The 24045-nt window shown below is 42.2% G+C and overlaps 3 protein-coding genes across 3 annotated transcripts; all 3 read left to right on the top strand.

Moving 5' to 3' along the window:
• Positions 1–240: 240 nt before the first annotated feature.
• LOC119243373 (protocadherin beta-2-like) lies at positions 241–3551 on the top strand. The gene is given in 2 exon segments (XM_037509128.2): positions 241–1363; positions 1365–3551. Coding segments are annotated over 2 exon segments (2502 nt in total). The 5' UTR covers positions 241–262; the 3' UTR covers positions 2766–3551.
• A 2414-nt stretch (positions 3552–5965) lies between these two features.
• On the top strand, positions 5966–13727 carry PCDHB3 (protocadherin beta 3). The gene is made up of 2 exons (XM_037509131.2): positions 5966–8567; positions 13493–13727. Exons 1-2 carry the CDS (start codon positions 6199–6201, stop codon positions 13512–13514), a joined length of 2391 nt encoding a protein of 796 aa, XP_037365028.2. The 5' UTR covers positions 5966–6198; the 3' UTR covers positions 13515–13727.
• Positions 13728–13838: 111 nt separating this feature from the next.
• Positions 13839–17640, top strand: LOC119243371 (protocadherin beta-4). The gene is given in 2 exon segments (XM_037509126.2): positions 13839–14659; positions 14662–17640. Coding segments are annotated over 2 exon segments (2379 nt in total). The 5' UTR covers positions 13839–14277; the 3' UTR covers positions 16659–17640.
• Positions 17641–24045: the final 6405 nt, after the last annotated feature.

The following is a 24045-nucleotide window of genomic DNA, read 5'->3' as shown; positions in this document are numbered from 1 at the left end:
TCATGGATGCAATGAAAAGGTCTTTCGAAACGTAGATGAGACTTCCATACATTGACAGGCACTACTTGAAAATATTCCATTTAGATTGCCAGCTGCCTAAAAGGATTGGGATTTTCTTAATGTTTGGGAGGAAATGTACGCTGAGAAAGGACGCGGGGTGGCGCTGCAGCCTTAGAATTCGAAGGAAGAAAATACCATCAGCCCGCGCTCCTCCAGCCAGAAGCTTTCTTAACGCAGGGAGCTGGAAGGGAGGCTTCCTAAGATGGTCGCTCCGGGTGTCAGGGCCCTAGGCAGCTCCACTTCACCCACAATCTTTGAGATACCGGGGGGACGCAGTCAGCGAAAAGCGAGCCCGAGCTGGGCCAGGTTTGCTGGGAGACCAGGCGCGATGGAGACCGGAGAAGGAAAGGAACTCTTTCTGAAACAAAGGCAAGTCTTGATATTCTTTGTTTTGCTGGGCGTAGCTCAGGCTGGTTCGGAGCCTAGACACTACTCAGTGGCCGAGGAAATGGAGAGTGGCTCCTTTGTGGCCAATTTGTTAAAAGACCTAGGGTTAGAGGTAGAGGAGCTAGCTGCGCGGGGGGCCCGGGTCATTAACAAAGGGAAAAAAATGCATTTACAGCTTGATAGGCACACCGGAGATTTGTTATTAAATGAGAAACTGGACCGAGAGGAGCTGTGCGGCCCTACGGAGCCCTGCATACTACCTTTCCAGGTGTTACTGGAAAATCCCTTGCAGTTTTTTCAGGCTGAGCTACAGATTAGGGACATAAATGACCATCCCCCGGTTTTCCTAGATCAAGAAATAATTTTGAAAATTTCAGAAAGTATCACTCCCGGAACTACTTTCTTAATAGAACGTGCCCAGGACTTGGATGTAGGAAGTAACACTCTCCAAAGTTACATAATCAGCCCCAATTCCCACTTTCATCTTAAATTACAAGACAGTCCTGACGGCATAATACCACAGTTGGTGCTGGACAAACCACTAGATCGGGAGGAACAGTCAGAGATCAGGTTAACCCTCACGGCGCTGGATGGCGGGACTCCACCTAGGTCTGGTGCCGCCCTGGTCCGCATTGAAGTCTTGGACAGCAATGATAATGCCCCACAGTTTGCAAAGCTACTCTACGAAGTGCAGGTCCTAGAAAACAGTCCCATTGGATCCCAGGTTGCCATTGTCTCTGCCAGGGATTTAGACATCGGTGTCAATGGGGAAATATCTTATGCCTTTTCCCAAGCCTCTGAAGACATTCGCAAAACTTTTCGAATAAATGCAAAATCGGGAGAACTCCTTCTAACAAAGAACCTGGATTTTGAATCCATCCAGACTTACACATTCAATATTCAGGCAACAGATGGCGGGGGGCCTTTCTGGAAGTTGTGCAGTCTTTGTGCAAGTGTTGGATTTGAATGACAACCCCCCGGAATTGACCGTGTCAACACTTAACAATGAGATCTCAGAAAACTTGCAAGAGACCATAATTGCTGTATTCAGTGTTTCAGATCCTGACTCCGGGGACAAAGGAAGGATGGTCTGTTCCATCCAAGATGATCTTCCTTTCGTCCTTAAACCCTCTGTAGAGAATTTTTACACCCTAGTGACAAATACAGCGCTGGACCGAGAGCTAACATCGGAGTACAACATCACGATCACGGTCACGGACTTGGGGACCCCCAGGCTGAGGACCCAGCACCACATCACCGTGCTGGTGTCCGACGTGAACGACAACGCCCCCGCCTTCAGCCAGAGCGCCTACACGCTGCTGGTGCGCGAGAACAACAGCCCCGCGCTGCACATCGGCAGCGTGCGCGCCACCGACGCCGACGCGGGCTCCAACGCGCAGCTCACCTACTCGCTGCTGCCCGCCGGCCGCGCGCACCCGCCGCCCGCCGCGCTCGTGGCCGTCAACGCCGACACCGGCCAGCTGTTCGCGCTGCGCTCGCTCGACTACGAGGCGCTGCGCGCCTTCGACTTCCTGGTGGGCGCCACGGACCGCGGCTCGCCCGCGCTCAGCGGCCAGGCGCGGGTGCGCGTCGTGGTGCAGGACGCCAACGACAACGCGCCCTCCGTGCTCTACCCGCCGCCCAACGCCTCGGCGCCCTGCCCCGAGCTGGTGCCGCGCGCGGCCGACGCGGGCTACCTGGTCACCAAGGTGGTGGCGGTGGACGGCGACGCGGGCCAGAACGCCTGGCTGTCGTTCCAGCTGCTCAGGGCCACGGAGCCCGGGCTGTTCGGCGTGTGGGCGCACAACGGCGAGGTGCGCACCGCCAGGCCGCTGGGCGAGCGCGACGCGCCCAAGCACCGGCTGGTCGTGCTGGTCAAGGACAACGGCGAGCCGCCGCTGTCGGCCAGCGTCACGCTGCACGTGCTGCTGGTCGACGGCTTCTCGCAGCCCTACCTGCCGCCGCCCGACGCGCCGCCGCCCGCCGCGCAGGCCGACCGCCTCACCGCGTCCCTGGTGGTGGCGCTGGCCGCCGTGTCGTCGCTCTTCCTCCTGTGCGCGCTCGCCTTCGCGGCCGCGCGCCTGTGCGGGAGGCGCGGGGCCGGCGCGCGCGCGGGCTCGCTGGGGCCCGACGGCCCCTTCCCGGGCCGCCTGGTGGACGTGGGCGGCGCCGGGACGCTGTCCCACAGCTACCAGTATGAGGTGTGCCTGACGGGGGGCTCAGGGACCAACGAGTTCAAGTTCCTCAAACCCATTCTCCCCAACTTCCTTGCTCAGGGTGAGGAGAGTGTTCATGAAGCAAACCTGTTTCAGGGGTAGGTCTGAAGTCAGTTGAGTATTAATAAGGGCCTAATGGAGTCCTGTCTCAGTTAATTGGTGGAAATTTCTTTTCTACTGCTTTGCTCATTGGGGGTATTTTTATTAGAAAAGTCTCTTATTCCAATCCATTACATGTTATTGGTGTTTCTAAAGTGTTGCTTTGTGATATGACAGTAATTTTTTTGTATTCTTACTGGTTTTTGCTGTAACTTAATTCAATTTAAATTGTAAAAGTATTTTGTTTTTAGGAAGTCTTTTCTTTTAAAGTAGAACGCCTTTTCTGAAAACCACCTTTTCCACTTCCTAGATAATTTTGCAGGTCATATTTCTAAATGTTTCCTAATTCAGGATTATTCTCCACCCTAGCTGTCCACACTCTGAATAGTTTCTATATGCTCTTAGGCTAGTGTAATTTTTGTTCTGTGAACTCACATTGGATAAAATCACTAACAGGTATAGTCATGAATAGCAAAGCATGTACACACATTGTTCTAAATACATACTTTAAGTGTATTTGCATGGAAATTGTGATAGTGATTGTGAGAACCTTGACTGTTGGATTCCACAAACCATACACCTTAAAGGTGCTCAATAAATCAATATTACAGTGTAGTTAAATAACTAGCACATGTCCAGTCATTTTCAAAGACATACTAATTTTTCATGCTTTCTATTTAAAAATTTACAAAATATTTGCCTGTTTCTATCCCTTCCCTTTAAAAACTACCTGTTTTATTTATGAAAAGTCACCTATTAACTTTGAGCTCTTTATTAAAATCTAAAAGACTTGAGGGAATATAATGTCTTTGTCCTTGACCAAATTTTAGAAACTTCAATGCAGCTTGGCTTTAAATTCTTCAAAAATTTATGAAGTATTTATGATTCATTGGAAATAAGCCTGTAGCAAAAATACTTATCTAGGTCTACTTGTTCTTTTTTGGTTTTGTTTTGCATTGATTTTACTTGTATTTTGCTCTTTCTGTTTCTTAGAGTTTTCAGTGCTTTTTCCTTCTAGATGCTTGAATTATGTTTCCCAGAAGCTCCCAAATTATAGCATAATTAGCACAATGACAGGAAGTTTGTAGGTTCTGAATGATTGTTTGAAGGAAAGAAGAGTCTTTATTTCACCTGTGATATATTGATATTTAAATACACTAAACTACTCACAGGGTAAATTTTATATTGATCTATAAAATATTGGACAATTTTTTAATCAAAAATTCTATTATATACAATTAATTATATATATAATTTTTGGTTATTAAACTGAACACTGTTAATCAAACACTCAGTTATCAGTCCTACTATCTCTTTCCTTCAACATATTTCCTTTCTCTTCCTGTTTGAGTCTCCTCTCCTGCCCATTAGCTTAAGAAATACATATGGGCCTCCCTGGTGGCTCAAGGGGCTAAGCACCACACAATCCCAAGCCTCTGCCAGCCAGGGAGCAACCCACAAGGCACAGCAGACCTCTCCTGGCTTGCCAGCTGCTCCCCTCAGCAACGTATCTCAGTCAGTCTGCCTGTTCTATTCCCCACTCTGTCTCTGGTGAATCCTCTCAACCCCCTTTGCATCTCTGGCCTGTACCCCAGCTCTTGTATGCATAAATAAATAAATCTTTTTTAAAAAAGAAAATTACCTTCATTTTTCTATTTCAAATTTCCTTCCATAATTCCCTAGTTGATCCAAATTTCTTCTTACAGTTCATGTTCTAATCCATGCATTAAAATAGTTAATTCTTAGTGTTCTTCAGCTATTTTAAAATTTTACAGTGTTCTATGCTATTCAATGAACTGTACCATTAATATTATAATGTGATATTGAAAGATCTCACTTTGAGATTAGCAGTGTTATAGCGCACTGTCTTCATATCAGAAGTCTCCAATCAATTTATTACCTGTAGGATTTTTGGATAAATCACATAATTTCTCCCCCCCCCAAATTATAAGTTATTCAATAGTTTGCAGTTACAGTCAAATAATACAAAGATATAGAAGTATAATTGTTGTTTTTGAAATCACTAATGTGAAAAGTAAGCTTAATAGAGGAGGTTTCATGTTACATTACTGATAATTGTGATGCTCTATTGAAAATGTGGTATTTGTGTTGTTTCGTTTCTCTGCTTAAAACCTTGCAGTGACTTCCTTTCATTCTCAGAATAAGATCCAACTGCCCTTATTTGGCTCCAGTTTACCTCTCCAGCCCTTTCTTCCTACTTATTTTCAAGACACTAAGTTTTGGATACACTGTCCTTCCTTCATTATCTAGAATAGCTTTGCTTTCCTGTCTTGGGGCCTTTACATATCATTATCTTATATACAGAATCTACATTCTACAGTCAACCCAGAAACTTCTCATCCTTCATTTTCAGTGAAGTGGCACAAATATGGAAAACTTTCTCACTGTTTCCATTTAGTTAGACCCCCCTATTGCATATTTTCACTGCACTCAGTACATCTCTAATACAGCACTTTTCACACGCTTTGAACATCTGTCTAAAGTCTGTCACACCATTATATGGAAGACTGTATAAGACTATTAACCTGGTCTGGCTTGTTACCACTATATTCCTAACTTCCACAAACTAAATATTATCATCAATATGATTATATGAGTAATTATAAAATTGCTATGACACAAAAGGGGAGAAATCTGTGTTCTTTGCATGAGTGTAAAGATATGGAAGGAATTAGGCACCTATGATCCTCTGGATCTACCTTAATAATAAGGATATTATTAAGGATATTATTAATATCCTTAATAATAAGGATATTATCTCTTATAATTTTTTGTCACCTTGCTTGGAGTCTTCTCATAGCATTTTTATGACAGTCAAAACAACTCGTGCACATTTAACAAAAAATCTGGAAAATAAACAAAAACAAAAATAGGACAGTGATTCATGTTATCCTTTAGAGCAAAATCTTTTATGTAATAGTTCTAGATATGTGGGAATAGCCTTAGCAGGTGCCCAAATCCCACAAACCATGTATATAAGTATCTATTGGGGACAGTCAGTCCCAAAAGGATAAGAATTCATTTCATTTCTCTGTTTAACTTACATACCGAAGAAGTTGCGCCAGTAGCGTCGACTGAGTGTGGTAAGGGGAATAAGCAAATTTAAAATCAAAACAACAAAAAAACCAAACACCTTCTCTAAAGTTTGAAACTGCTAGCGAACGCATGGTGGCGCTGTTGACTAAGAAAGAGAATTAAGCCACAGGCAGTGTGCAAACTAACGTAATGCACTGATCCCGTGTGGTAAACTAGGGGTTGTGAGCGTGAGCTGATTTTTAAGGAAGCAAATCTCAGCCTCTGGAGAGGAATAGTCGCTAGACCTTCTTCAAAGTTTGGGAGACAGAAGACTGCGTTTCCCGGGGCTATCAGAGACTGAGCTTAACGATATTCTTGGACCAACCTGGCATAAAGAGCAATGGAGGCCGCAGGGGAGCGCTTTCTTAGACAAAGGCAAGTCCTGTTTCTCTTTGTTTTTCTGGGTGGGTCTCTGCTTGGGTCGGAGTCAAGACGCTACTCTGTGCCTGAGGAAAAGGAGAGGGGCGTTTTAATAGCCAACATAGCAGAGGATCTGGGGTTGAGTGTAGGGGAATTGGCCACAAGGGGGGCCCAGGTTGTGTCTAAAGGGAACAGACAGTATTTTCAGCTTAATCATCAGACGGGTGATTTGCTCCTGCTGGAGAAACTGGATCGGGAGGAGCTCTGCGGCCCCACAGAACCATGTACACTGCACTTTCAGATACTATTGCAAAACCCTTTGCAGTTTATTACAAATGAGCTCCATGTCACAGACATAAATGACCATTCTCCAGTATTCTTTGAAAATGAAATGCAGCTGAAAATCCTAGAAAATACTCCACTAGGAACAGTAATTCCTTTGGGAAATGCTGAGGACTTGGATGTGGGAAGAAATGGTCTCCAAAATTATACCATCACTCCTATTTCTCATTTCCACGTTCTCACGCGTAGTGGTAGGGATGGAAGGAAGTACCCAGAACTAGTGCTGGACAAAGCACTGGACCGTGAGGATCAACCTGAGCTCAGTTTAACGCTCACCGCCCTGGATGGAGGCTCCCCAGGCCGGTCTGGGACCACCCAGATCCACATTCTGGTCTTGGATATAAATGACAATGCACCAGAATTCACACAGTCACTCTATGAAGTTCAGATTCCAGAGGACAGGCCGGTTAACTCTGTTATTGTCACTGTATCAGCTTCGGATTTAGATACAGGAAAATTTGGGACAATATCATATGCATTTTTCCATGCTTCTGAAGAAATTCACAACACTTTTCGACTAAATGCAATGACTGGTGATATTCAACTGGTTAAGTATTTGGATTTTGAGGTGGTTAACACTTATGAATTCAATATAGAAGCCACGGACGGCGGAGGGCTTTCAGGAAAATCAACTGTGGTAGTTCAAGTGGTTGATGTGAATGATAACCCACCAGAACTGACTGTGTCGTCAATTACCAGTCCTATCCCCGAGAACTCACCAGAGACTGTGGTGGCCATTTTCAGTGTTTCCGATCCAGACTCTGGAGATAATGGGAAGTTGATGTGTTCCATAGAGAATGGTCTGCCCTTTGTCCTGAAACCATCTATAGAGAATTTTTACACCCTAATGTCAGAAGGAGCGCTGGACAGAGAAAGGCAGGCCGAGTACAACATCACGATCACGGTCACGGACTTGGGGACCCCCAGGCTGAGGACCCAGCACCACATCACCGTGCTGGTGTCCGACGTGAACGACAACGCCCCCGCCTTCAGCCAGAGCGCCTACACGCTGCTGGTGCGCGAGAACAACAGCCCCGCGCTGCACATCGGCAGCGTGCGCGCCACCGACGCCGACGCGGGCTCCAACGCGCAGCTCACCTACTCGCTGCTGCCCGCCGGCCGCGCGCACCCGCCGCCCGCCGCGCTCGTGGCCGTCAACGCCGACACCGGCCAGCTGTTCGCGCTGCGCTCGCTCGACTACGAGGCGCTGCGCGCCTTCGACTTCCTGGTGGGCGCCACGGACCGCGGCTCGCCCGCGCTCAGCGGCCAGGCGCGGGTGCGCGTCGTGGTGCAGGACGCCAACGACAACGCGCCCTCCGTGCTCTACCCGCCGCCCAACGCCTCGGCGCCCTGCCCCGAGCTGGTGCCGCGCGCGGCCGACGCGGGCTACCTGGTCACCAAGGTGGTGGCGGTGGACGGCGACGCGGGCCAGAACGCCTGGCTGTCGTTCCAGCTGCTCAGGGCCACGGAGCCCGGGCTGTTCGGCGTGTGGGCGCACAACGGCGAGGTGCGCACCGCCAGGCCGCTGGGCGAGCGCGACGCGCCCAAGCACCGGCTGGTCGTGCTGGTCAAGGACAACGGCGAGCCGCCGCTGTCGGCCAGCGTCACGCTGCACGTGCTGCTGGTCGACGGCTTCTCGCAGCCCTACCTGCCGCCGCCCGACGCGCCGCCGCCCGCCGCGCAGGCCGACCGCCTCACCGCGTCCCTGGTGGTGGCGCTGGCCGCCGTGTCGTCGCTCTTCCTCCTGTGCGCGCTCGCCTTCGCGGCCGCGCGCCTGTGCGGGAGGCGCGGGGCCGGCGCGCGCGCGGGCTCGCTGGGGCCCGACGGCCCCTTCCCGGGCCGCCTGGTGGACGTGGGCGGCGCCGGGACGCTGTCCCACAGCTACCAGTATGAGGTGTGCCTGACGGGGGGCTCAGGGACCAACGAGTTCAAGTTCCTCAAACCCATTCTCCCCAACTTCCTTGCTCAGGGTGAGGAGAGTGTTCATGAAGCAAACCCGTTTCAGGGGTAGGTTTGAAGTCAATCAATGATAAATATTAAAGGATCGATTGAATTTACACTAGATAAATTTATCTTTTAATGATGGTTTCAATTAAGTATATTTAAGGGAATGCTTATTAAAATCTATATCCAATTCAATATAGAGTATCAAACCACCAGTCTTATAACTTTGTTGAAAGTAGTCAGGTACTTTTTTAAAATAACACTCCTAATGTAGCTTTGTGTGGGGTTAGTAAAGTTGGTGGATAGATAAGAATGTGTATGATTTAAGATGTACCATGTTTTTAAGGGTATACTGCTCAAATGAAAGTAATACACCTAATTCAGAATGACATTCAAAATTATTTCAATATTGGGTCTCCCTGGTGGTACAGGGGTTAAAGTCTCAGAATTTTCAACCTCTGGCCAGCCACTATGGCAAAAGTTTGATCCCCAGCCCTGGAGTTGACCTACTTGGCTCAGCAGTCCTCTCCTGTTTCACCAGCTGCTCCCCTCAGCAGTGTATTTCAGTAGATTCACCTGTTTTGCTCCCCACTCTGTGTCTGGTGAATCCGCTCCACCCCTTTCCTCCCCACCTCTGACCCCAGTTCTTGTGCACATAAATAATAAGTCTAAAAAAAAAACAACATTTCAGGGCCTCTGTGGTGGCGCAGGCGGTTGAATGCAGCTCTGTGAAGCTGTCCGCAGCCTCCGCAGCACTAGTTCCATCCCGGCCTGCCGTGGAGCAACCCACATGGCCCAGCAGACCTCTCCTGTCTCACCCGCTGCTCCCCTCAGCAGTGTATTTCCGTCCTTCTGCCTGTTCTGTTCCCCGCTCTGTCTCTGGTGAATCCTCTCACCCTCCCACACATCTGGCCTGTACCTCAGCTCTTGTATAAATTAAAAAAAATAAACATTTCAGTTATTGTCTATTCTTACATTGCCCAAAAATGGACAAAAATACAAGATAGCTGGGCTATCTTGCCTCTACCTTACCAGGGAGGAATTATAAAACTGCCACTTACTTTCCAGAGTACTCCTTGGTCTAAAATGTATTGTGAGGATTGAGGGGGGGAAAAATCAAATCTAAGCATTTTAAACAACCGATTATGGTTTTCCATTTGGCAAAAAACAGTTTTGCAAGGCTTCTGGAAAAAGGCAATTTGGTTTGTAAATTGTGAGATGTAAATTTTCTCAACCTGATGGGCATTTTTTGAAAATTTCATGAATATGCATGTATATATGATCTCTAAATGCTGTATGGTAAAAATAATGTCCCATTAAATCCCACTTTTTTTGCAAAATATTCTTGACATTTATATAGTGATGTCAGGGAAATGTTTTCTCTATTTCCTGTTTTGGTTCCTTCTTTAGATTTCAACCTGACATGAATCAGGATGATATATAGTCCTTCTGGGATAAGTACTGTCCATCCACATCAGCATTCGGCCTCCTGTAGGAGAGACCAATGTCATTTGTGAAAGAATAAACTAGCCAAAAGTAAAAAAGAAAAGTGGAATACAACCAAAACATCAACATTTATGACAAACGTAATAGTTCCCAATTAGCAAAGCTAATTAGGAAAAAATAAAATTTCTCCTTAAAGGAATTATCTCATACAGATAGAACTTTCCAGAAAATGACTCCTTGTAAATTTGCATTTCAATGAGTGTGAAATATAGGTTTCATTTGGAAGGTTAGCTGATACTAAATTTTAGTGTGCTTTCACCATTGCTTGCTTTACAATTTTTTTCATTCAAACGGCCATTTGATGTGCTAAAACTTATCTCTCTCTATGGAAAAAATACAAAAGTAACTCTTTTATAAGAATTTAAATAAAATCTACAAACCACCGATATTATTTAGCTATTGCTAATAGGTTAATATTTTGAAATAATATGTCATTTGAACATTTAAGGAACTAAAAATGTTCATTAAAATCTAATACCTACTTTACCAATTTATCTCTTATCAATTTATCTCATTAACAATTAATGTTAATTCACCCTCTACTTATCACCTTCAATTTATGCCCAAACAGCTCTCTGGCCATCATAAGTTTTCAAAACATTTTCTCACTTAAAAAAAATGAGACAGAGTTCAAAACTTTAAAGTATGTACTTAGATTTCGAACTTTAAGATTACTTCTATTCAAATTTCTTTAAAATAATGTTTATCTTTCTTTCAATGATATTTAAAGTTCTTGCCCATATTTTATCTGGGAGGAAACTGCTATTTAATTTCCAGAATACTCCTCTTAGCTATTCTAGCTCTCTTTGAATATTCAAATATCATGCTTTAGGTCTAGCAACCAATTTTTCAAATTATTGTATGACTCCTGAAGAATAAGGCATATTTTCTCCCTTACAAGTACTCACCAACCCCGACCCTGTTTAGCTTGCAATATCACAGGAGATGAGGCACATTCACAGTGGGATGGGAGGAGACATATAATGCATCTTTTCTTACTGCCATGGAATGGTTTATCAGGTGATCATTCTATATATCAATAACTCCACTTCCATGCAGATATAACAGGCTTTTTTTTACAATAAACTTGGCATTGGGGGAGTATTTTATGATATAATGTTAAACTACCCTTTTAGTTCACCTATTTGATTTTAACTTTATACCCTAATAACATCTCTAAAGATCTAGACATGGGCCTCCCCTGGTGATGCAGTGGTTGAGCACTGAGCTGCGAAGCTGCCCGCAGCCTCTGCAGCACCGGTTAGATCCCTGGCTGCTGGCGAGTGTCCCCATGGGGCGCAGACCTCTCCTGCTGCCCGCTGCTCCCCTCAGCAGTGTACTTCGGTCCTTCTGCCTGTTCTGTTCCCCGCTCTGGCTCTGGTGAATTCTCTTACCCTCTCACGCTTCTGACTGTACCCAGTGCTTGTATAAATAAATAAATAAATAAATCTTAAAAAAAAATAAAGATCTAGACATAGATTTCTTTCTCCAATATTTAAAGCTTTAGAAACTTAATTATGTATGTCATTCTTACATTTTTATCTAATTACCTAATTAATTTTACTGAACCAACAAAACACAATTTCCTTTCAATTGCTAAGTTTTGTAGCACCTCTCTTTGCTGGTAGCTATTTCTAATAGGAGACAAACCACTTTTAAGTTTCTTGTATTAATTGAAAACTTCAATACATTTTACCTATAATGCTTATGTACCCAAGTCAAGGCTGAAAGTTGGATCTAAATTATTATAAAAAATCTGGGCCTCTCTGGTGACACAAGGGGTTAAGCACCACACTATGAAACAATCCGAAGCCTCTGCAGCACCAGTTTGAGCCCCAGCTGGCCAGGGAGAAACCCACATGGCACAGCAGACCTCTCCTGACTCGCCCGCTGCTCCCCTCAGCAGTGTACTTCGGTCAATCTGCTTGAGCTGTTCCCCACTCTGTCTCTGGTGAATCCTCTCACCCCCCACACCTCTGGCCTGTACCCCAGCTCTTGTATGCATAAATAAATAAATCTCAAAAAAAATAAATTATTTAAAAAATCATTTACTTTCCCAATTCCAGTTACATAGATAAGAGAATGGATTCTGGCATAATACTTTAACAGTTTGAGTAGTAAGCTCTGCTGTGATGTGTGACAATGGGCAGGTTTGCCTCATAAAATGCACTACTAAGAGTGCCTACCTCATTAGAATTGTTTGGGGGATGAGTTAATATATGTAAAATGGCATGTAGAAGCATGTATATGTTAATATTATATCTCATTAGCTTAAGGTTGACAAAAGAAACTGAAAATGAGTGGTTCACAATATTATTTCTATGTCAAAATACAGGATAAGTAGACAAAATATAGTTTTCATTCTATTTTGATCTCTACCTTGAAACAAAATAAAAGTTGGTAGCTATAGTATGACCAATTTGCTCTTCATTTTGTCCAAGATATTTGCTTTCTACTTGCATCCAAAATAATATGCTTTCATTTTAGTATGTTTTTTATTATTTTTATTTCATTTAACATTGATGATATATATTGTACCTCATCTGATTTGCCTTAAATATGAAACAAGTTATAAAGTACATTAATATTATTGCCATTGCTACAACTTTTATAGGAATTCATAGAACTGGAATAAAACTATCTTAATTGAACAGTGCTTAACATGCGTTATACCCTCACTTTTCTGAATTCTATATTCAGCTTCAGCTATTTGTACAACTAATGTATGATCTGATAATTATCTTATGTAGGTAGAAATAATCATCAGGGAGGATTACTTATCAAATTGTTATTTATTGTATGACTAGTACTAGTTTGAAACCAGGCTTGTTTCAAACACAATTTTTCCTAATACTTCCTATCACTATCTGAATCTAAGATTATCGATATGTTCTTAAAATAATTCATTCAATATGAATTATGGATCATAGTTTATTAAGTTAATTAAGTAATTAGGTTAAATTATGAGATATTTAAGGACAGGAATGCCCATATGTGACAGGATTAGTAGTATTCCACTCAATATACTAATTGTAACTAATAATAAACTGGTTAGTTAACTGTCTCAATTGACTTATTGTAGCAGGGCAATCACAATAACTGCTTATTACGCAGGAATCCATTTTATAAACAAGCCTCTCTTTTTTACCAATATGAGTAGACAAGGCCGGAGATACCCTCTGTACACAGACTTAAATGCTTTAAGTCAGGTTTTCTTGTTTTCCCCTTAACAGTTGGTCAAAGAATATAATGTCTGGGATACAAAGACAAATATAAGAAGCAAGCTCATCACAAAATATAAATATGTATCTAGCTAAACAAGCTTAAGCTTAAAACCTTTATCTTAGCAAAACTGTATGATTTTACTCACTTGATTTTGTCTTGATATTATCCTGTTAATTAGTCAAGCAGAATAATCAAGTCCTATCACCCTCTGACAGTCCCTTTCCTTATCTGCAAAACCTATTTTGTTTTTTCTCCAGGTCTATTAATCTGATTCGATAATACCATGTGACTTCCTTCTAAATGTAATATAAGCTAGTATTTGTAAAGGACCCATAGCACAGCAATATGCCTCTTCATTCAACTATATTATTATTTTCACCCCCAACATAGGAAAATAGAACCTTTTAATTTGAAAAACAGTCTTCCTGAGACAGTGGTACAGAACACCTTAAAAAACCTTTGCATCATCATAAATTCCTCACACATTTGGAAATAAATATATATGATTATTAGGAATTGAAATTGTATGTGTTTCTCTCTCCTGGTTAGATTATGCAAGGGAGAAATATAGTCCTTTAAAGTTCCATTGACTAGGATATAGGGAGACCAAGATATTTTCTTTGTGCTCATAATTATTCTAGCTTTTACAATGTAATGGAATAACCTTATGAATAACAGTTTTATTGCATAACAAAGTTTGTGAAAGTTCCATACACTTTCAAGTGGCTCACATTTTGACAATTTGCGAGGTACGATTTGACTTGAGAATATTAGCTTCTCAAGCAGGACGCAGGGTGGCGCTGCGGGTTAAGATTGGGAATAAAAGCCCTAAAAAGCTCACGTATTCCTTCGTCACAATACGGAATTAAAAATACACGGAAGAAGCTGTTGCCAGCTGTACTGGGTTACCAACGACTTTGTGCAGCGATATACTAAGCGAATTTATGATTAAAAGCAACTTTGAACGGATAGAAAACCAGAAATATCTCTAGCCTTTGTTGTGGTTGCTGAAGGGACTGGATGTAAGCACCTCGGCTCCAACATGGAGGCACCTGAGAAAATTCAACCAAACAGGCAAGTGATCTTCCTTTTTATGGTGGTGTTCTTGTCTCAAGCTGACCCAGAGCCTATTTGCTATTCTGTGCTGGAAGAAACAGAGAGCGGCTCCTTTGTAGCCCATTTAACCAAGGAGCTGGGCTTGGGAGTTGGGGAGCTGGCTGCCAGGTCAGCCAGGGTGGTGTCTGACAATGACAAGCTTGGCTTGCAGCTGGATCGTCAGACTGGAGATTTGCTTCTGAGGGAGAAACTAGACCGGGAAGAGCTATGTGGTCCCACTGAACCTTGTATAATGCATTTCCAAGTGTTCCTGGAAACACCCGTGCAATTTTTTGAAGGAGAATTATCAATCCAGGACATAAATGACCACTCCCAGTATTTCCGACAAAGGAAATGCTCTTGAAAATACCAGAAAACAGCCCTCCTGGGACTCTGTTTCCACTGACGTTAGCTCAGGATCTGGATGTGGGCAGCAATGGTCTTCAAAAATATACTATCAGTCCCAATTCTCATTTTCATGTTCTCACTCAAAATCAGAGCGAGGGCAAGAAATATCCAGCCTTGGTGCAGGACAAAGAGCTGGATAGAGAGGAGCAGGCTGAGTTTAGTTTAACTCTCATGGCTGTGGATGGCGGGTCTCCACCCAGGTCTGGCACCATCACTGTGCAAATTCAGGTCATGGATGTCAATGACAATTCCCCTGAATTTTTGCACACCCCATATGAGGTGCAGGTCTTGGAAAACAGCCCCCTAGGCTCTCCAATACTTACTGTCTTAGCTAGGGATATAGATACCGGAAACTTCGGAAGTGTTTCTTATGGTTTGTTTCAAGCATCAGATGAAATTAAACAAACTTTCTCCATAAATGAAGTTACAGGAGAAATCACACTGACAAAGAAATTGGATTTTGAACAAATTAAAACTTACCATGTGCAAATTGAGGCTACAGATGGAGGAGGCCTTTCTGGAAAAGGCACTGTAGTCATAGAGGTGGTGGATGTAAATGACAACACCCCTGAACTGATCATATCTTCACTCACTGACTCCATCCCAGAAAATGCTCCTGAGACGGTAGTCGCCATCTTCCGAATTAGAGACAGGGACTCTGGAGACAATGGAAAGATGACCTGCTCCATTCCAGATAACCTGCCATTCATTCTAAAACCAACTTTCAAGAATTTCTACACCCTGGAAACAGAGAGACCGCTGGACAGAGAAAGGCAGGCCGAGTACAACATCACGATCAGGGTCACGGACTTGGGGACCCCCAGGCTGAGGACCCAGCACCACATCACCGTGCTGGTGTCCGACGTGAACGACAACGCCCCCGCCTTCAGCCAGAGCGCCTACACGCTGCTGGTGCGCGAGAACAACAGCCCCGCGCTGCACATCGGCAGCGTGCGCGCCACCGACGCCGACGCGGGCTCCAACGCGCAGCTCACCTACTCGCTGCTGCCCGCCGGCCGCGCGCACCCGCCGCCCGCCGCGCTCGTGGCCGTCAACGCCGACACCGGCCAGCTGTTCGCGCTGCGCTCGCTCGACTACGAGGCGCTGCGCGCCTTCGACTTCCTGGTGGGCGCCACGGACCGCGGCTCGCCCGCGCTCAGCGGCCAGGCGCGGGTGCGCGTCGTGGTGCAGGACGCCAACGACAACGCGCCCTCCGTGCTCTACCCGCCGCCCAACGCCTCGGCGCCCTGCCCCGAGCTGGTGCCGCGCGCGGCCGACGCGGGCTACCTGGTCACCAAGGTGGTGGCGGTGGACGGCGACGCGGGCCAGAACGCCTGGCTGTCGTTCCAGCTGCTCAGGGCCACGGAGCCCGGGCTGTTCGGCGTGTGGGCGCACAACGGCGAGGTGCGCACCGCCAGGCCGCTGGGCGAGCGCGACGCGCCCAAGCACCGGCTGGTCGTGCTGGTCAAGGACAACGGCGAGCCGCCGCTGTCGGCCAGCGTCACGCTGCACGTGCTGCTGGTCGACGGCTTCTCGCAGCCCTACCTGCCGCCGCCCGACGCGCCGCCGCCCGCCGCGCAGGCCGACCGCCTCACCGCGTCCCTGGTGGTGGCGCTGGCCGCCGTGTCGTCGCTCTTCCTCCTGTGCGCGCTCGCCTTCGCGGCCGCGCGCCTGTGCGGGAGGCGCGGGGCCGGCGCGCGCGCGGGCTCGCTGGGGCCCGACGGCCCCTTCCCGGGCCGCCTGGTGGACGTGGGCGGCGCCGGGACGCTGTCCCACAGCTACCAGTATGAGGTGTGCCTGACGGGGGAACCCAGGACTGGTGAGTTCAAATTCCTGAAGCCAATATTCCCCAACCTTTTGGATACTGAGAGTGAAAATAAGGAAAACCCCAATTGCAGGAATAGTTTTGTATTCACTTAAATTCTGTATTTTTGCCAAGTGACCTTCTTAATTTTGGTAAACTCCTTTGCATTGTCTTTCTTTTAAGAAATTGTACTGTTGTGAATGTATGTCTACTGTAAACCCATACATGTCTCTAATCACACTTTCTTCCTTTTTAATATGTATTACACTTAGCATTTTTTTAGTTGTACAGGATATTGAGTATTTTCTTCTTATTTGACTTTTTCTTGGTTAGTAACCATTCCATAACTACAATTTACCCAAGTAGTATAAGAAGGAATTTTAAAACCAACTTCTTGATTAGTTATTGTATCTTTAGAAGTATTTTAAAGCTTTTATGTAATCTGCATTGCTGTATATTGTGGTGCTTGTCTTTACCAGATAGCTTCATCTCTGCAAGGCCAGAGTGATTCTTATAGCCATCTAGGATTTCTTGTTGACTTCCCGTCCAGGCTTTGCCCCTGAACGTATTTGTTTCTCCCAAATTATACATAAACATGCTTATGTACATATTGATACAATATTGTGATCTCCCATGGTGAGTGTCATTTATGCTAGAGATTGTATTATTTACTTGGCTATTATATACCCAGAATAGAGTAAGTACTTCATTAATAATAAAATTAAAATTTTACATTATTCTCATTTATAAATAATAATGAAAAAAGTCTTTATTTAATTTCATATTTAATAAAACCAGGTCGTTGTTTGGTAATAATCCTTTTAAAAATCTCATAACTTTAAACCTTTATGAAGGTTTAAAGACTCTGGAGAGTATCATATACTCCCTTGTCCTTCCTTCTTCCCTAGAAATATAAGTTCAAGTGTAGTTTAATGTACATATTTCTCTTGCTCTTCCTGTAGCCTCCCTCATCTTTCAAAGGCAATCAGAGAAAATCTTATGAATTTTGGTTATCCTATCAAGTTTGATTTTCATATCAAGTTTTCACTCAAAATTATTTTGTAAACATGGACAGCCATTATCAATAAATAACTTAGTTTTGATGTCAAAGTTATCTTTTGTTTTGTTCTTTGATGTAGCTTTCAGGTATTCTGTGTAAACTTAATTTTTCAACTATACTGGTTTCATTTATAAGAAATAAGCATTATTTTATCTTTTAGAACAGTAAGAATAGAAACTAAATAAGATAAGAAATGAACTTATCTAAACTATTATTGTTTTATGCTGTGTTCAATAAGTCAATTACATTGATTTTGAGAGTTCAAACTAAATTTATATGGATATGTTATCAGTCCACTTAGTTGAACTTTTAGCACAAGTGAGCAATTGAAAATCTTGCTTTATAATCTAAATATTTTTATATTTTAAGTGTCATTCTACTGAAATTTAAATATTGGCCTCCCTGAAGTACTTTCTCCCCTATGAATACAATGAAATTTTAAAAAGCAACATTAGTGACTGTTTAAGTTATTTTGGAAACAAAGTTTTGGCCTTCATCCAATCCAAAAATTTAAATGAGAAAGTGATAACATTAGAAAAATGAAGACTCATTCTTCAGCCAAAATAAAGGGAGCAGAATTAAAAACAAATATACAATGGGCCTCCCGGGTGGTGCAGCGGTTGAGCGCTGGGTTGCGAAGCTGCATGCAGCCTCTACAACATCGGTTCGATCCCCGGCTGCCGGGCGAGGGTCCCACATGGCGCGCAGACCTCTCCTGCCGCCCACTGCTCCCCTCAGCAGTGTATTTCGTCAGTCTGCCTGCTCTGCTCTCCCCTCTGGCTCTGGTGAATTCTCTCACCCTCCTGCGCTTCTGACTCTACCCAGTGCTTGTATAAATAAATAAAAATAAATCTTTTAAAAAAAAAACAAATATACAAGACATAAATATAGTAGTTAACTTTAATGACTTCTCCATTTATTATTCATTACTTTGCTTTTCTGTGTAGGGGCAAGATATTTGACTAAATTTTTCACAAATTTATTTGAGCATTATGAAAATTCAACTATATTTTTTTGTTTATGCAAGGAAAGTCTAATTTGTATAACTATCCAAATGAGACCAGTTGAATAATTACCCACAACCCATTTTTGTTAATACGTGTGTGTAAACTGAGGAATCCCTTTGTGCATTACTTTATGAATTGCTATATGTAGACATAAAGCATGCAGTGTTCCTTACCAGTTAGTCAGCACCAGACTTTTGTGTAAAATAGACCAACATCTTGAAATGCAATGAAATTAGAAATTATTAGTAAACATGATTCAAACAACTTTCACAAAATGTATCCTTCATGAAAAATAGTTCAATTCTATTGTTACAAACCAAAAATAGAGAACAGAGACCAAATCTTAAAAATAAAGATGCAGTTCTATCATATATTTCCCAAATGCTTGTATTATATATGCATATTTTATAGTTTCTTTTTGGGCATTTTTAGGAACAGAATATAATGTGTTTAACACATGCTTTTTTTTTTTTTTTTTTTTTTTTTTTTTGTTTAACACATGCTTTCTGGGGGACAGAAATTCTACTGAAGGCAGTGTAACCCACATCACTTTAAGAACCCCTCCTTTTACTACCAAAAGTTACAAAATGGAGATTTTATAAAGTCTGAGGTTAAAAGTTACACACATATTTGATGAATTTTGCTTCTAGGTTACATAGATTATCTAACTATAAAAAATGGTTAATATTTATCTATTTGAACCAACAGATAGCAGATGGTATAATAAGATCTGAAGGAACTAAGATGCCTAAAAAGGACTGACTGACTGACTCCTACAGTCAGTTTTCTCTGAGGAAATTTGCTAAGATGGAGAACAGACAAAATACTCCTGCCAGGAACAGTAACTTCAGAAGACATTGACAGATCAGAGTATTCAGGCTTAGGGTCAGTTCTCAGGATACTCATCAGTGCCTCCCTGGGGCATTCAGGGAAGGAGACTAAAAACATAAGTGGAAAATTTCTGGAAAACATAGTGAAGTTTTAATAGTCTGGCTGCACATAGATTAGTGTTTGGGACCCACTGTGGGAAGGGACTATGGAACATACAGTAAGTTGTTTTTTTTTTATAGATTTATTTATTTATTTATACAAGCACTGGGTACAGTCAGAGAAGTGAGGGAGGGTGAGAGAATTCACCAGAGCCAGAGGGGAGAGCAGAACAGGCAGACTGATGAAGTACACTGCTGAGGGAAGCAGCAGGTGGCAGGAGAGGTCTGCGCACCATGTGGGACCCTCACCCTGGTGGCCAGGGATCAAACCGGTGCTGCAGAGGCTGCGGGCAGCTTTGCAACCCAGCGCTCAACCGCTGCGCCACCGGGAGGCCCTATACAGTAAGTTTTAATTGAAAATTCTGGAGGAAAAAGTGCCTATCAGGGCTGCAAAGAACCTTGACTAAGAACAGAACCTGTTTGAATTAAGGCAATTTGATTAGGCCTGACTCTCAGGCTACAAAAGAGGAAGGATAGTATCAGTTGAATCATGGACCGAGTTTTACATATTCAGCATTCAGTAAAAAATTATTAGGCACACACACACACACAACTAGCTATGAATAAGACCTATAGAACAAACAGACAATACAAATGACCAATAGATGAAACAGATAATTAGAATCAACTGACAATGATGTTAAAATAAGTATGACTAATAAGCTTAAAATAAGGAGTAGAGAAACTAAACTTTAAAAATAGGGAATTTCATCAGATAATTGAACTTTACAAATGGATATTCTCAAACTGAAAAAGATAATTTCTGAAATTAAAAAGCATGTATATGATAATGACATAGTGGGCATGAAGGGATGTAGGAAAAGTGAATGCAAGATAAGTCCATATAAAATATCCAATTAGACTCACAGAGAAACGAATAATGAAGAATATAGAAAGAATATTCATGCTCACTTTGGAAGCACAGAACAATACAGAGAAGATTAACATGAAACTGAGAGAACCTAAATGAGAAACAGACAAATCCACAATCATAACAGAGAACTTAAATCAATCCTGTAGAAACCTAATAAAAAAAAAGGACACGTACACTAAGAATATCAAAGATCTGAACAACACAGTAATTCTATTTTAATACATTAATATATATAACAAACAGGAGAATATACATCTCTTTATGTGCATATTATCAAATTATGGGTCCAAGGCAAGCCACATTTTTTTTTTAAAGAATTGAAATGACTTAGAGAGTATGGTCTTTATTCACAGCAGAATTAAGACAGAAATAAAATTGTAACAAGAAATCCCCAAAAGTTCTCAAACTAAATAATATAATCCTTGGCTCAAAGAGGAAATCAAAGCAGAAATATCCATATATATATTTTTTAAAGATTTATTTTTATTTATTTATTTATACAAGCACTGGGTGCAGTCAGAAGCATGGGTGGGTGAGAGATTTCTCCAGAGCCAGAGCAGGGAGCAGAGCAGGCAGAAGGACAGAAGTATGCTGGGGAGCAGTGGGTAGCAGGAGAGGTCTGCTTGCCATGTGGGACCCTCCTCCGGTGGCCAGGGAGCAGCTGGGGATCGAACCGGCGCTGCAGAAGCTGGCAGCTTCGCAACCCAGCACTCAACCGCTGCGCCACCGGGGAGGCCATGTGTATATATTTTTAAACTAGGTAAAAATTAAGATTTTATATCTCAAAACAGGGCTTAGAGATTTTCAAGCTTAAAATGCACATGTTAGAAAAGAAAGACTGAAAATCAGTAATCTAAGTTTTCATCTAAAGAAACTAAAAAAGAACAAGTCAAATGAAAATAAGGAAGAAAGTAACAAACAGTATACATATACATATATAAAATAGAAGATGAAAGTATAACAGAGAAAATCCATAAAGCTGAAAATTAGCTCTTTGTAATGATTAATAAAACAAATCTCTGAGTCAGAACAATCAAGACTAAAAGAAAGACACTTCAATATTAGGAATGAAAAAGGGACATCACTACCAACCTTACAGACATTAAAAATATAAAAGGGATATTATGAACAGCTTTATGACAATAAATTTCACAATTTATGTAAAATGAAGAACATTTAGAACATTTATTAAAACCATAATTTATCAAAAGGGAAATGAGAATAGAAAACCTGATTAGTCATTTCTAGTAAGTAAATTAGTTATTAAAAATCTAGCTACTCCAATTCACACTGGTTAACACTTTGAAATAATTTTGAAAAATTAGCACCAGTTTTTATGCACTCTTTGAGAGAACAGAACAAATAGGAACTATTTCTCAGTTTGTGTGCTAGCTATTTCTCATTTGTGTGCTAGCCTAATTTGAATGGGTTATGACATCCACCCTTGAATAAGACATTATGAGAAAGAAAAATGACAGGCCAATCTCTTTTATAAAAAGTTGGAAAATTTTCAAACAAAATAGCAACAAGTTCAGAAATATATAAGTATCTAGAGCTACACCACCCTGAACATGCCTGATCTTGGAAGCTAAGCAGGGTGGGGTCTGGTTTTCTTTGATAGGAGAAACATATAAAATAGGAATAATAAAATGGGGTTGTTTCAGGAACACAATTGCAACTTAATATTTAAAAACCAACCAGGGCCTCCCTGGTGGCGCAAGGGGCTAAGACGCAACCTATGACGCTATCCACAACCACTGCAGCATGAGTTTGATCACCGCTCAGGGAGCTACCCACATGGCACAGCATACCTTCTCCTGACTCGCCCACTGCTCCCCTCAGCAGTGCATTCAGTCAATCTGCCTTTTATGTTCCTCCACTCTGTCTCTGGTGAAGCCTCTCACCCCCCACACCTCTGGCCTGTACCCCAGTTCTTGTATGCATAAATAAATAAATCTTCAAAAAATTTAAAAAAATAGGGCCTTCCCGGTGGCGCAGTGGTTGAGCACTGGGTTGCGAAGCTGCCCGCAGTCTCTGCAGCACCAGTTCGATCCCCAACTGCTCCCCGGCCACCGGAGGAGGGTCCCACATGGCGCGCAGACCTCTCCTGCCGTGCCCGCTACTCCCCTCAGCAGTGTACTTCAGTCCTTCTGCCTGCTCTGCTCCCCACTCTGGCTCTGGTGAATTCTCTCACCCTCCCACGCTTCTGACTATACCCAGTGCCTGTATAAATAATAAATAAATAAATCTTTTTAAAAAAACTTAAAAAATAAAAATCATGTAATTCATCACAATAACAACTAAAGGAGAAAAATGTAATTATCTCAAAAGATACAGATAAAGGTCAGTTGATAAAATTCAGCATGCATTATGGTAAAACAGCAAACTGAAAATAGAAGGGCAGTTCACATTGTATTTTAAAATCTATGGTAAACGTCACCTTGATGGTAGATTACTGAAAACTCTCATGGATCAGGAATGAAATAAGAATGCCTGCTTGTACTATTTTACTATAGATGCTAAAGAGTGAAAGAAGGCAAAAAATAATAATAATAAAAGGCACAATGACTGGCTATGAAGAAATAAGAATGTCTTTTTTAAAGGATGAGATGATTTGTAAACAAACACATAATTAAGAATCTGTTAGAATGAGTAAATGAAGTTAGCAATTCTACTGAATATAATAAGGTCAACATACAATATAAATTATATTTTTGTACAGCAAAAATGAACATTAAAATGTTGAATCTCATTTGTAATAGTTTCAAAATAACAGGTATCTAGAAACACCAGAATATGCTTAAGACTTCTACATTGAAAAGTATAAAGTATTATTGGAAAAGTTGTATATATCTAAATAAATAGAGATTATATAATGTTCAATATTTTAGAGACTCAATGTTGGGGAAATGTCAGTTCTCACCAGTCAATAGATACAGTGAAATCATAAACAAAATTTCATCAGATTTCTTGGTGAAAATTGTCAAACTGAACCTAAAATTTATATGGAGATACAAAAGGACAACAATCAACACAATCTTGAAGAAAAAGAACAAAACTGAAGGACTTACCTATCAGATAATAAAACCTATTATAAAGCTTTAGTAATAAAGTCAATATGGTTTTGCAGGATAAATAAAGAGAAAATGGAAAAAAGTCTTGAACAGAACTTTGGTCAGTAGACTTATGCCAAAATGACACTTCAGAAGCAATGCAGAATGGGTCACCTTTTCATAGATGGTGTAGTCGTTTAGAGAGATTTATGTGAAAAAAAGTCATTTTTTGACCTGAACTTAATTCATATGAAAAAATTAATTCAGAAAGATTATATCACTAAGTGTGAAAAGTAAAATAAATTTTCAAAATATACCAACACAAGAATATTTTCATGACCATGGGGGTATGCAAAGATTTAAACAGGGCACAAATAGTCCTATCCATGAGTGAAAATATTGAAAAATTAGGCTAAATTAAGGTCAAGTTTTGTTCACCAAAGACACTACATGACATTTCAGGTGCAAGCCATAGAGTGGGAGAAGATATTTGCAATTGAAAAAGGAGACATATTTAGAA

This window comes from Talpa occidentalis, unplaced genomic scaffold (genome assembly GCF_014898055.3).
Source record: "Talpa occidentalis isolate TD23 unplaced genomic scaffold, MPIMG_talOcc4v2.1 talOcc4.13, whole genome shotgun sequence".
NCBI classification, from domain to species: Eukaryota; Metazoa; Chordata; class Mammalia; order Eulipotyphla; family Talpidae; genus Talpa; species Talpa occidentalis.
Note: the sequence above shows the minus strand (reverse complement) of the source record. Positions and strands in the feature narration are given on the sequence as shown.

What these genes read in the sequence shown, in the direction of transcription:
- PCDHB3 (XM_037509131.2), top strand. Translation starts at nt 6,199, where the DNA reads ATGGAGGCCGCAGGGGAGCGCTTTCTTAGACAAAGGCAAGTCCTGTTT. An exon ending in GAAGCAAACCCGTTTCAGGG is followed by an intron (nt 8,568 to 13,492) that starts GTAGGTTTGAAG and finishes TTTTTTCTCCAG; the next exon opens with GTCTATTAATCTGATTCGAT.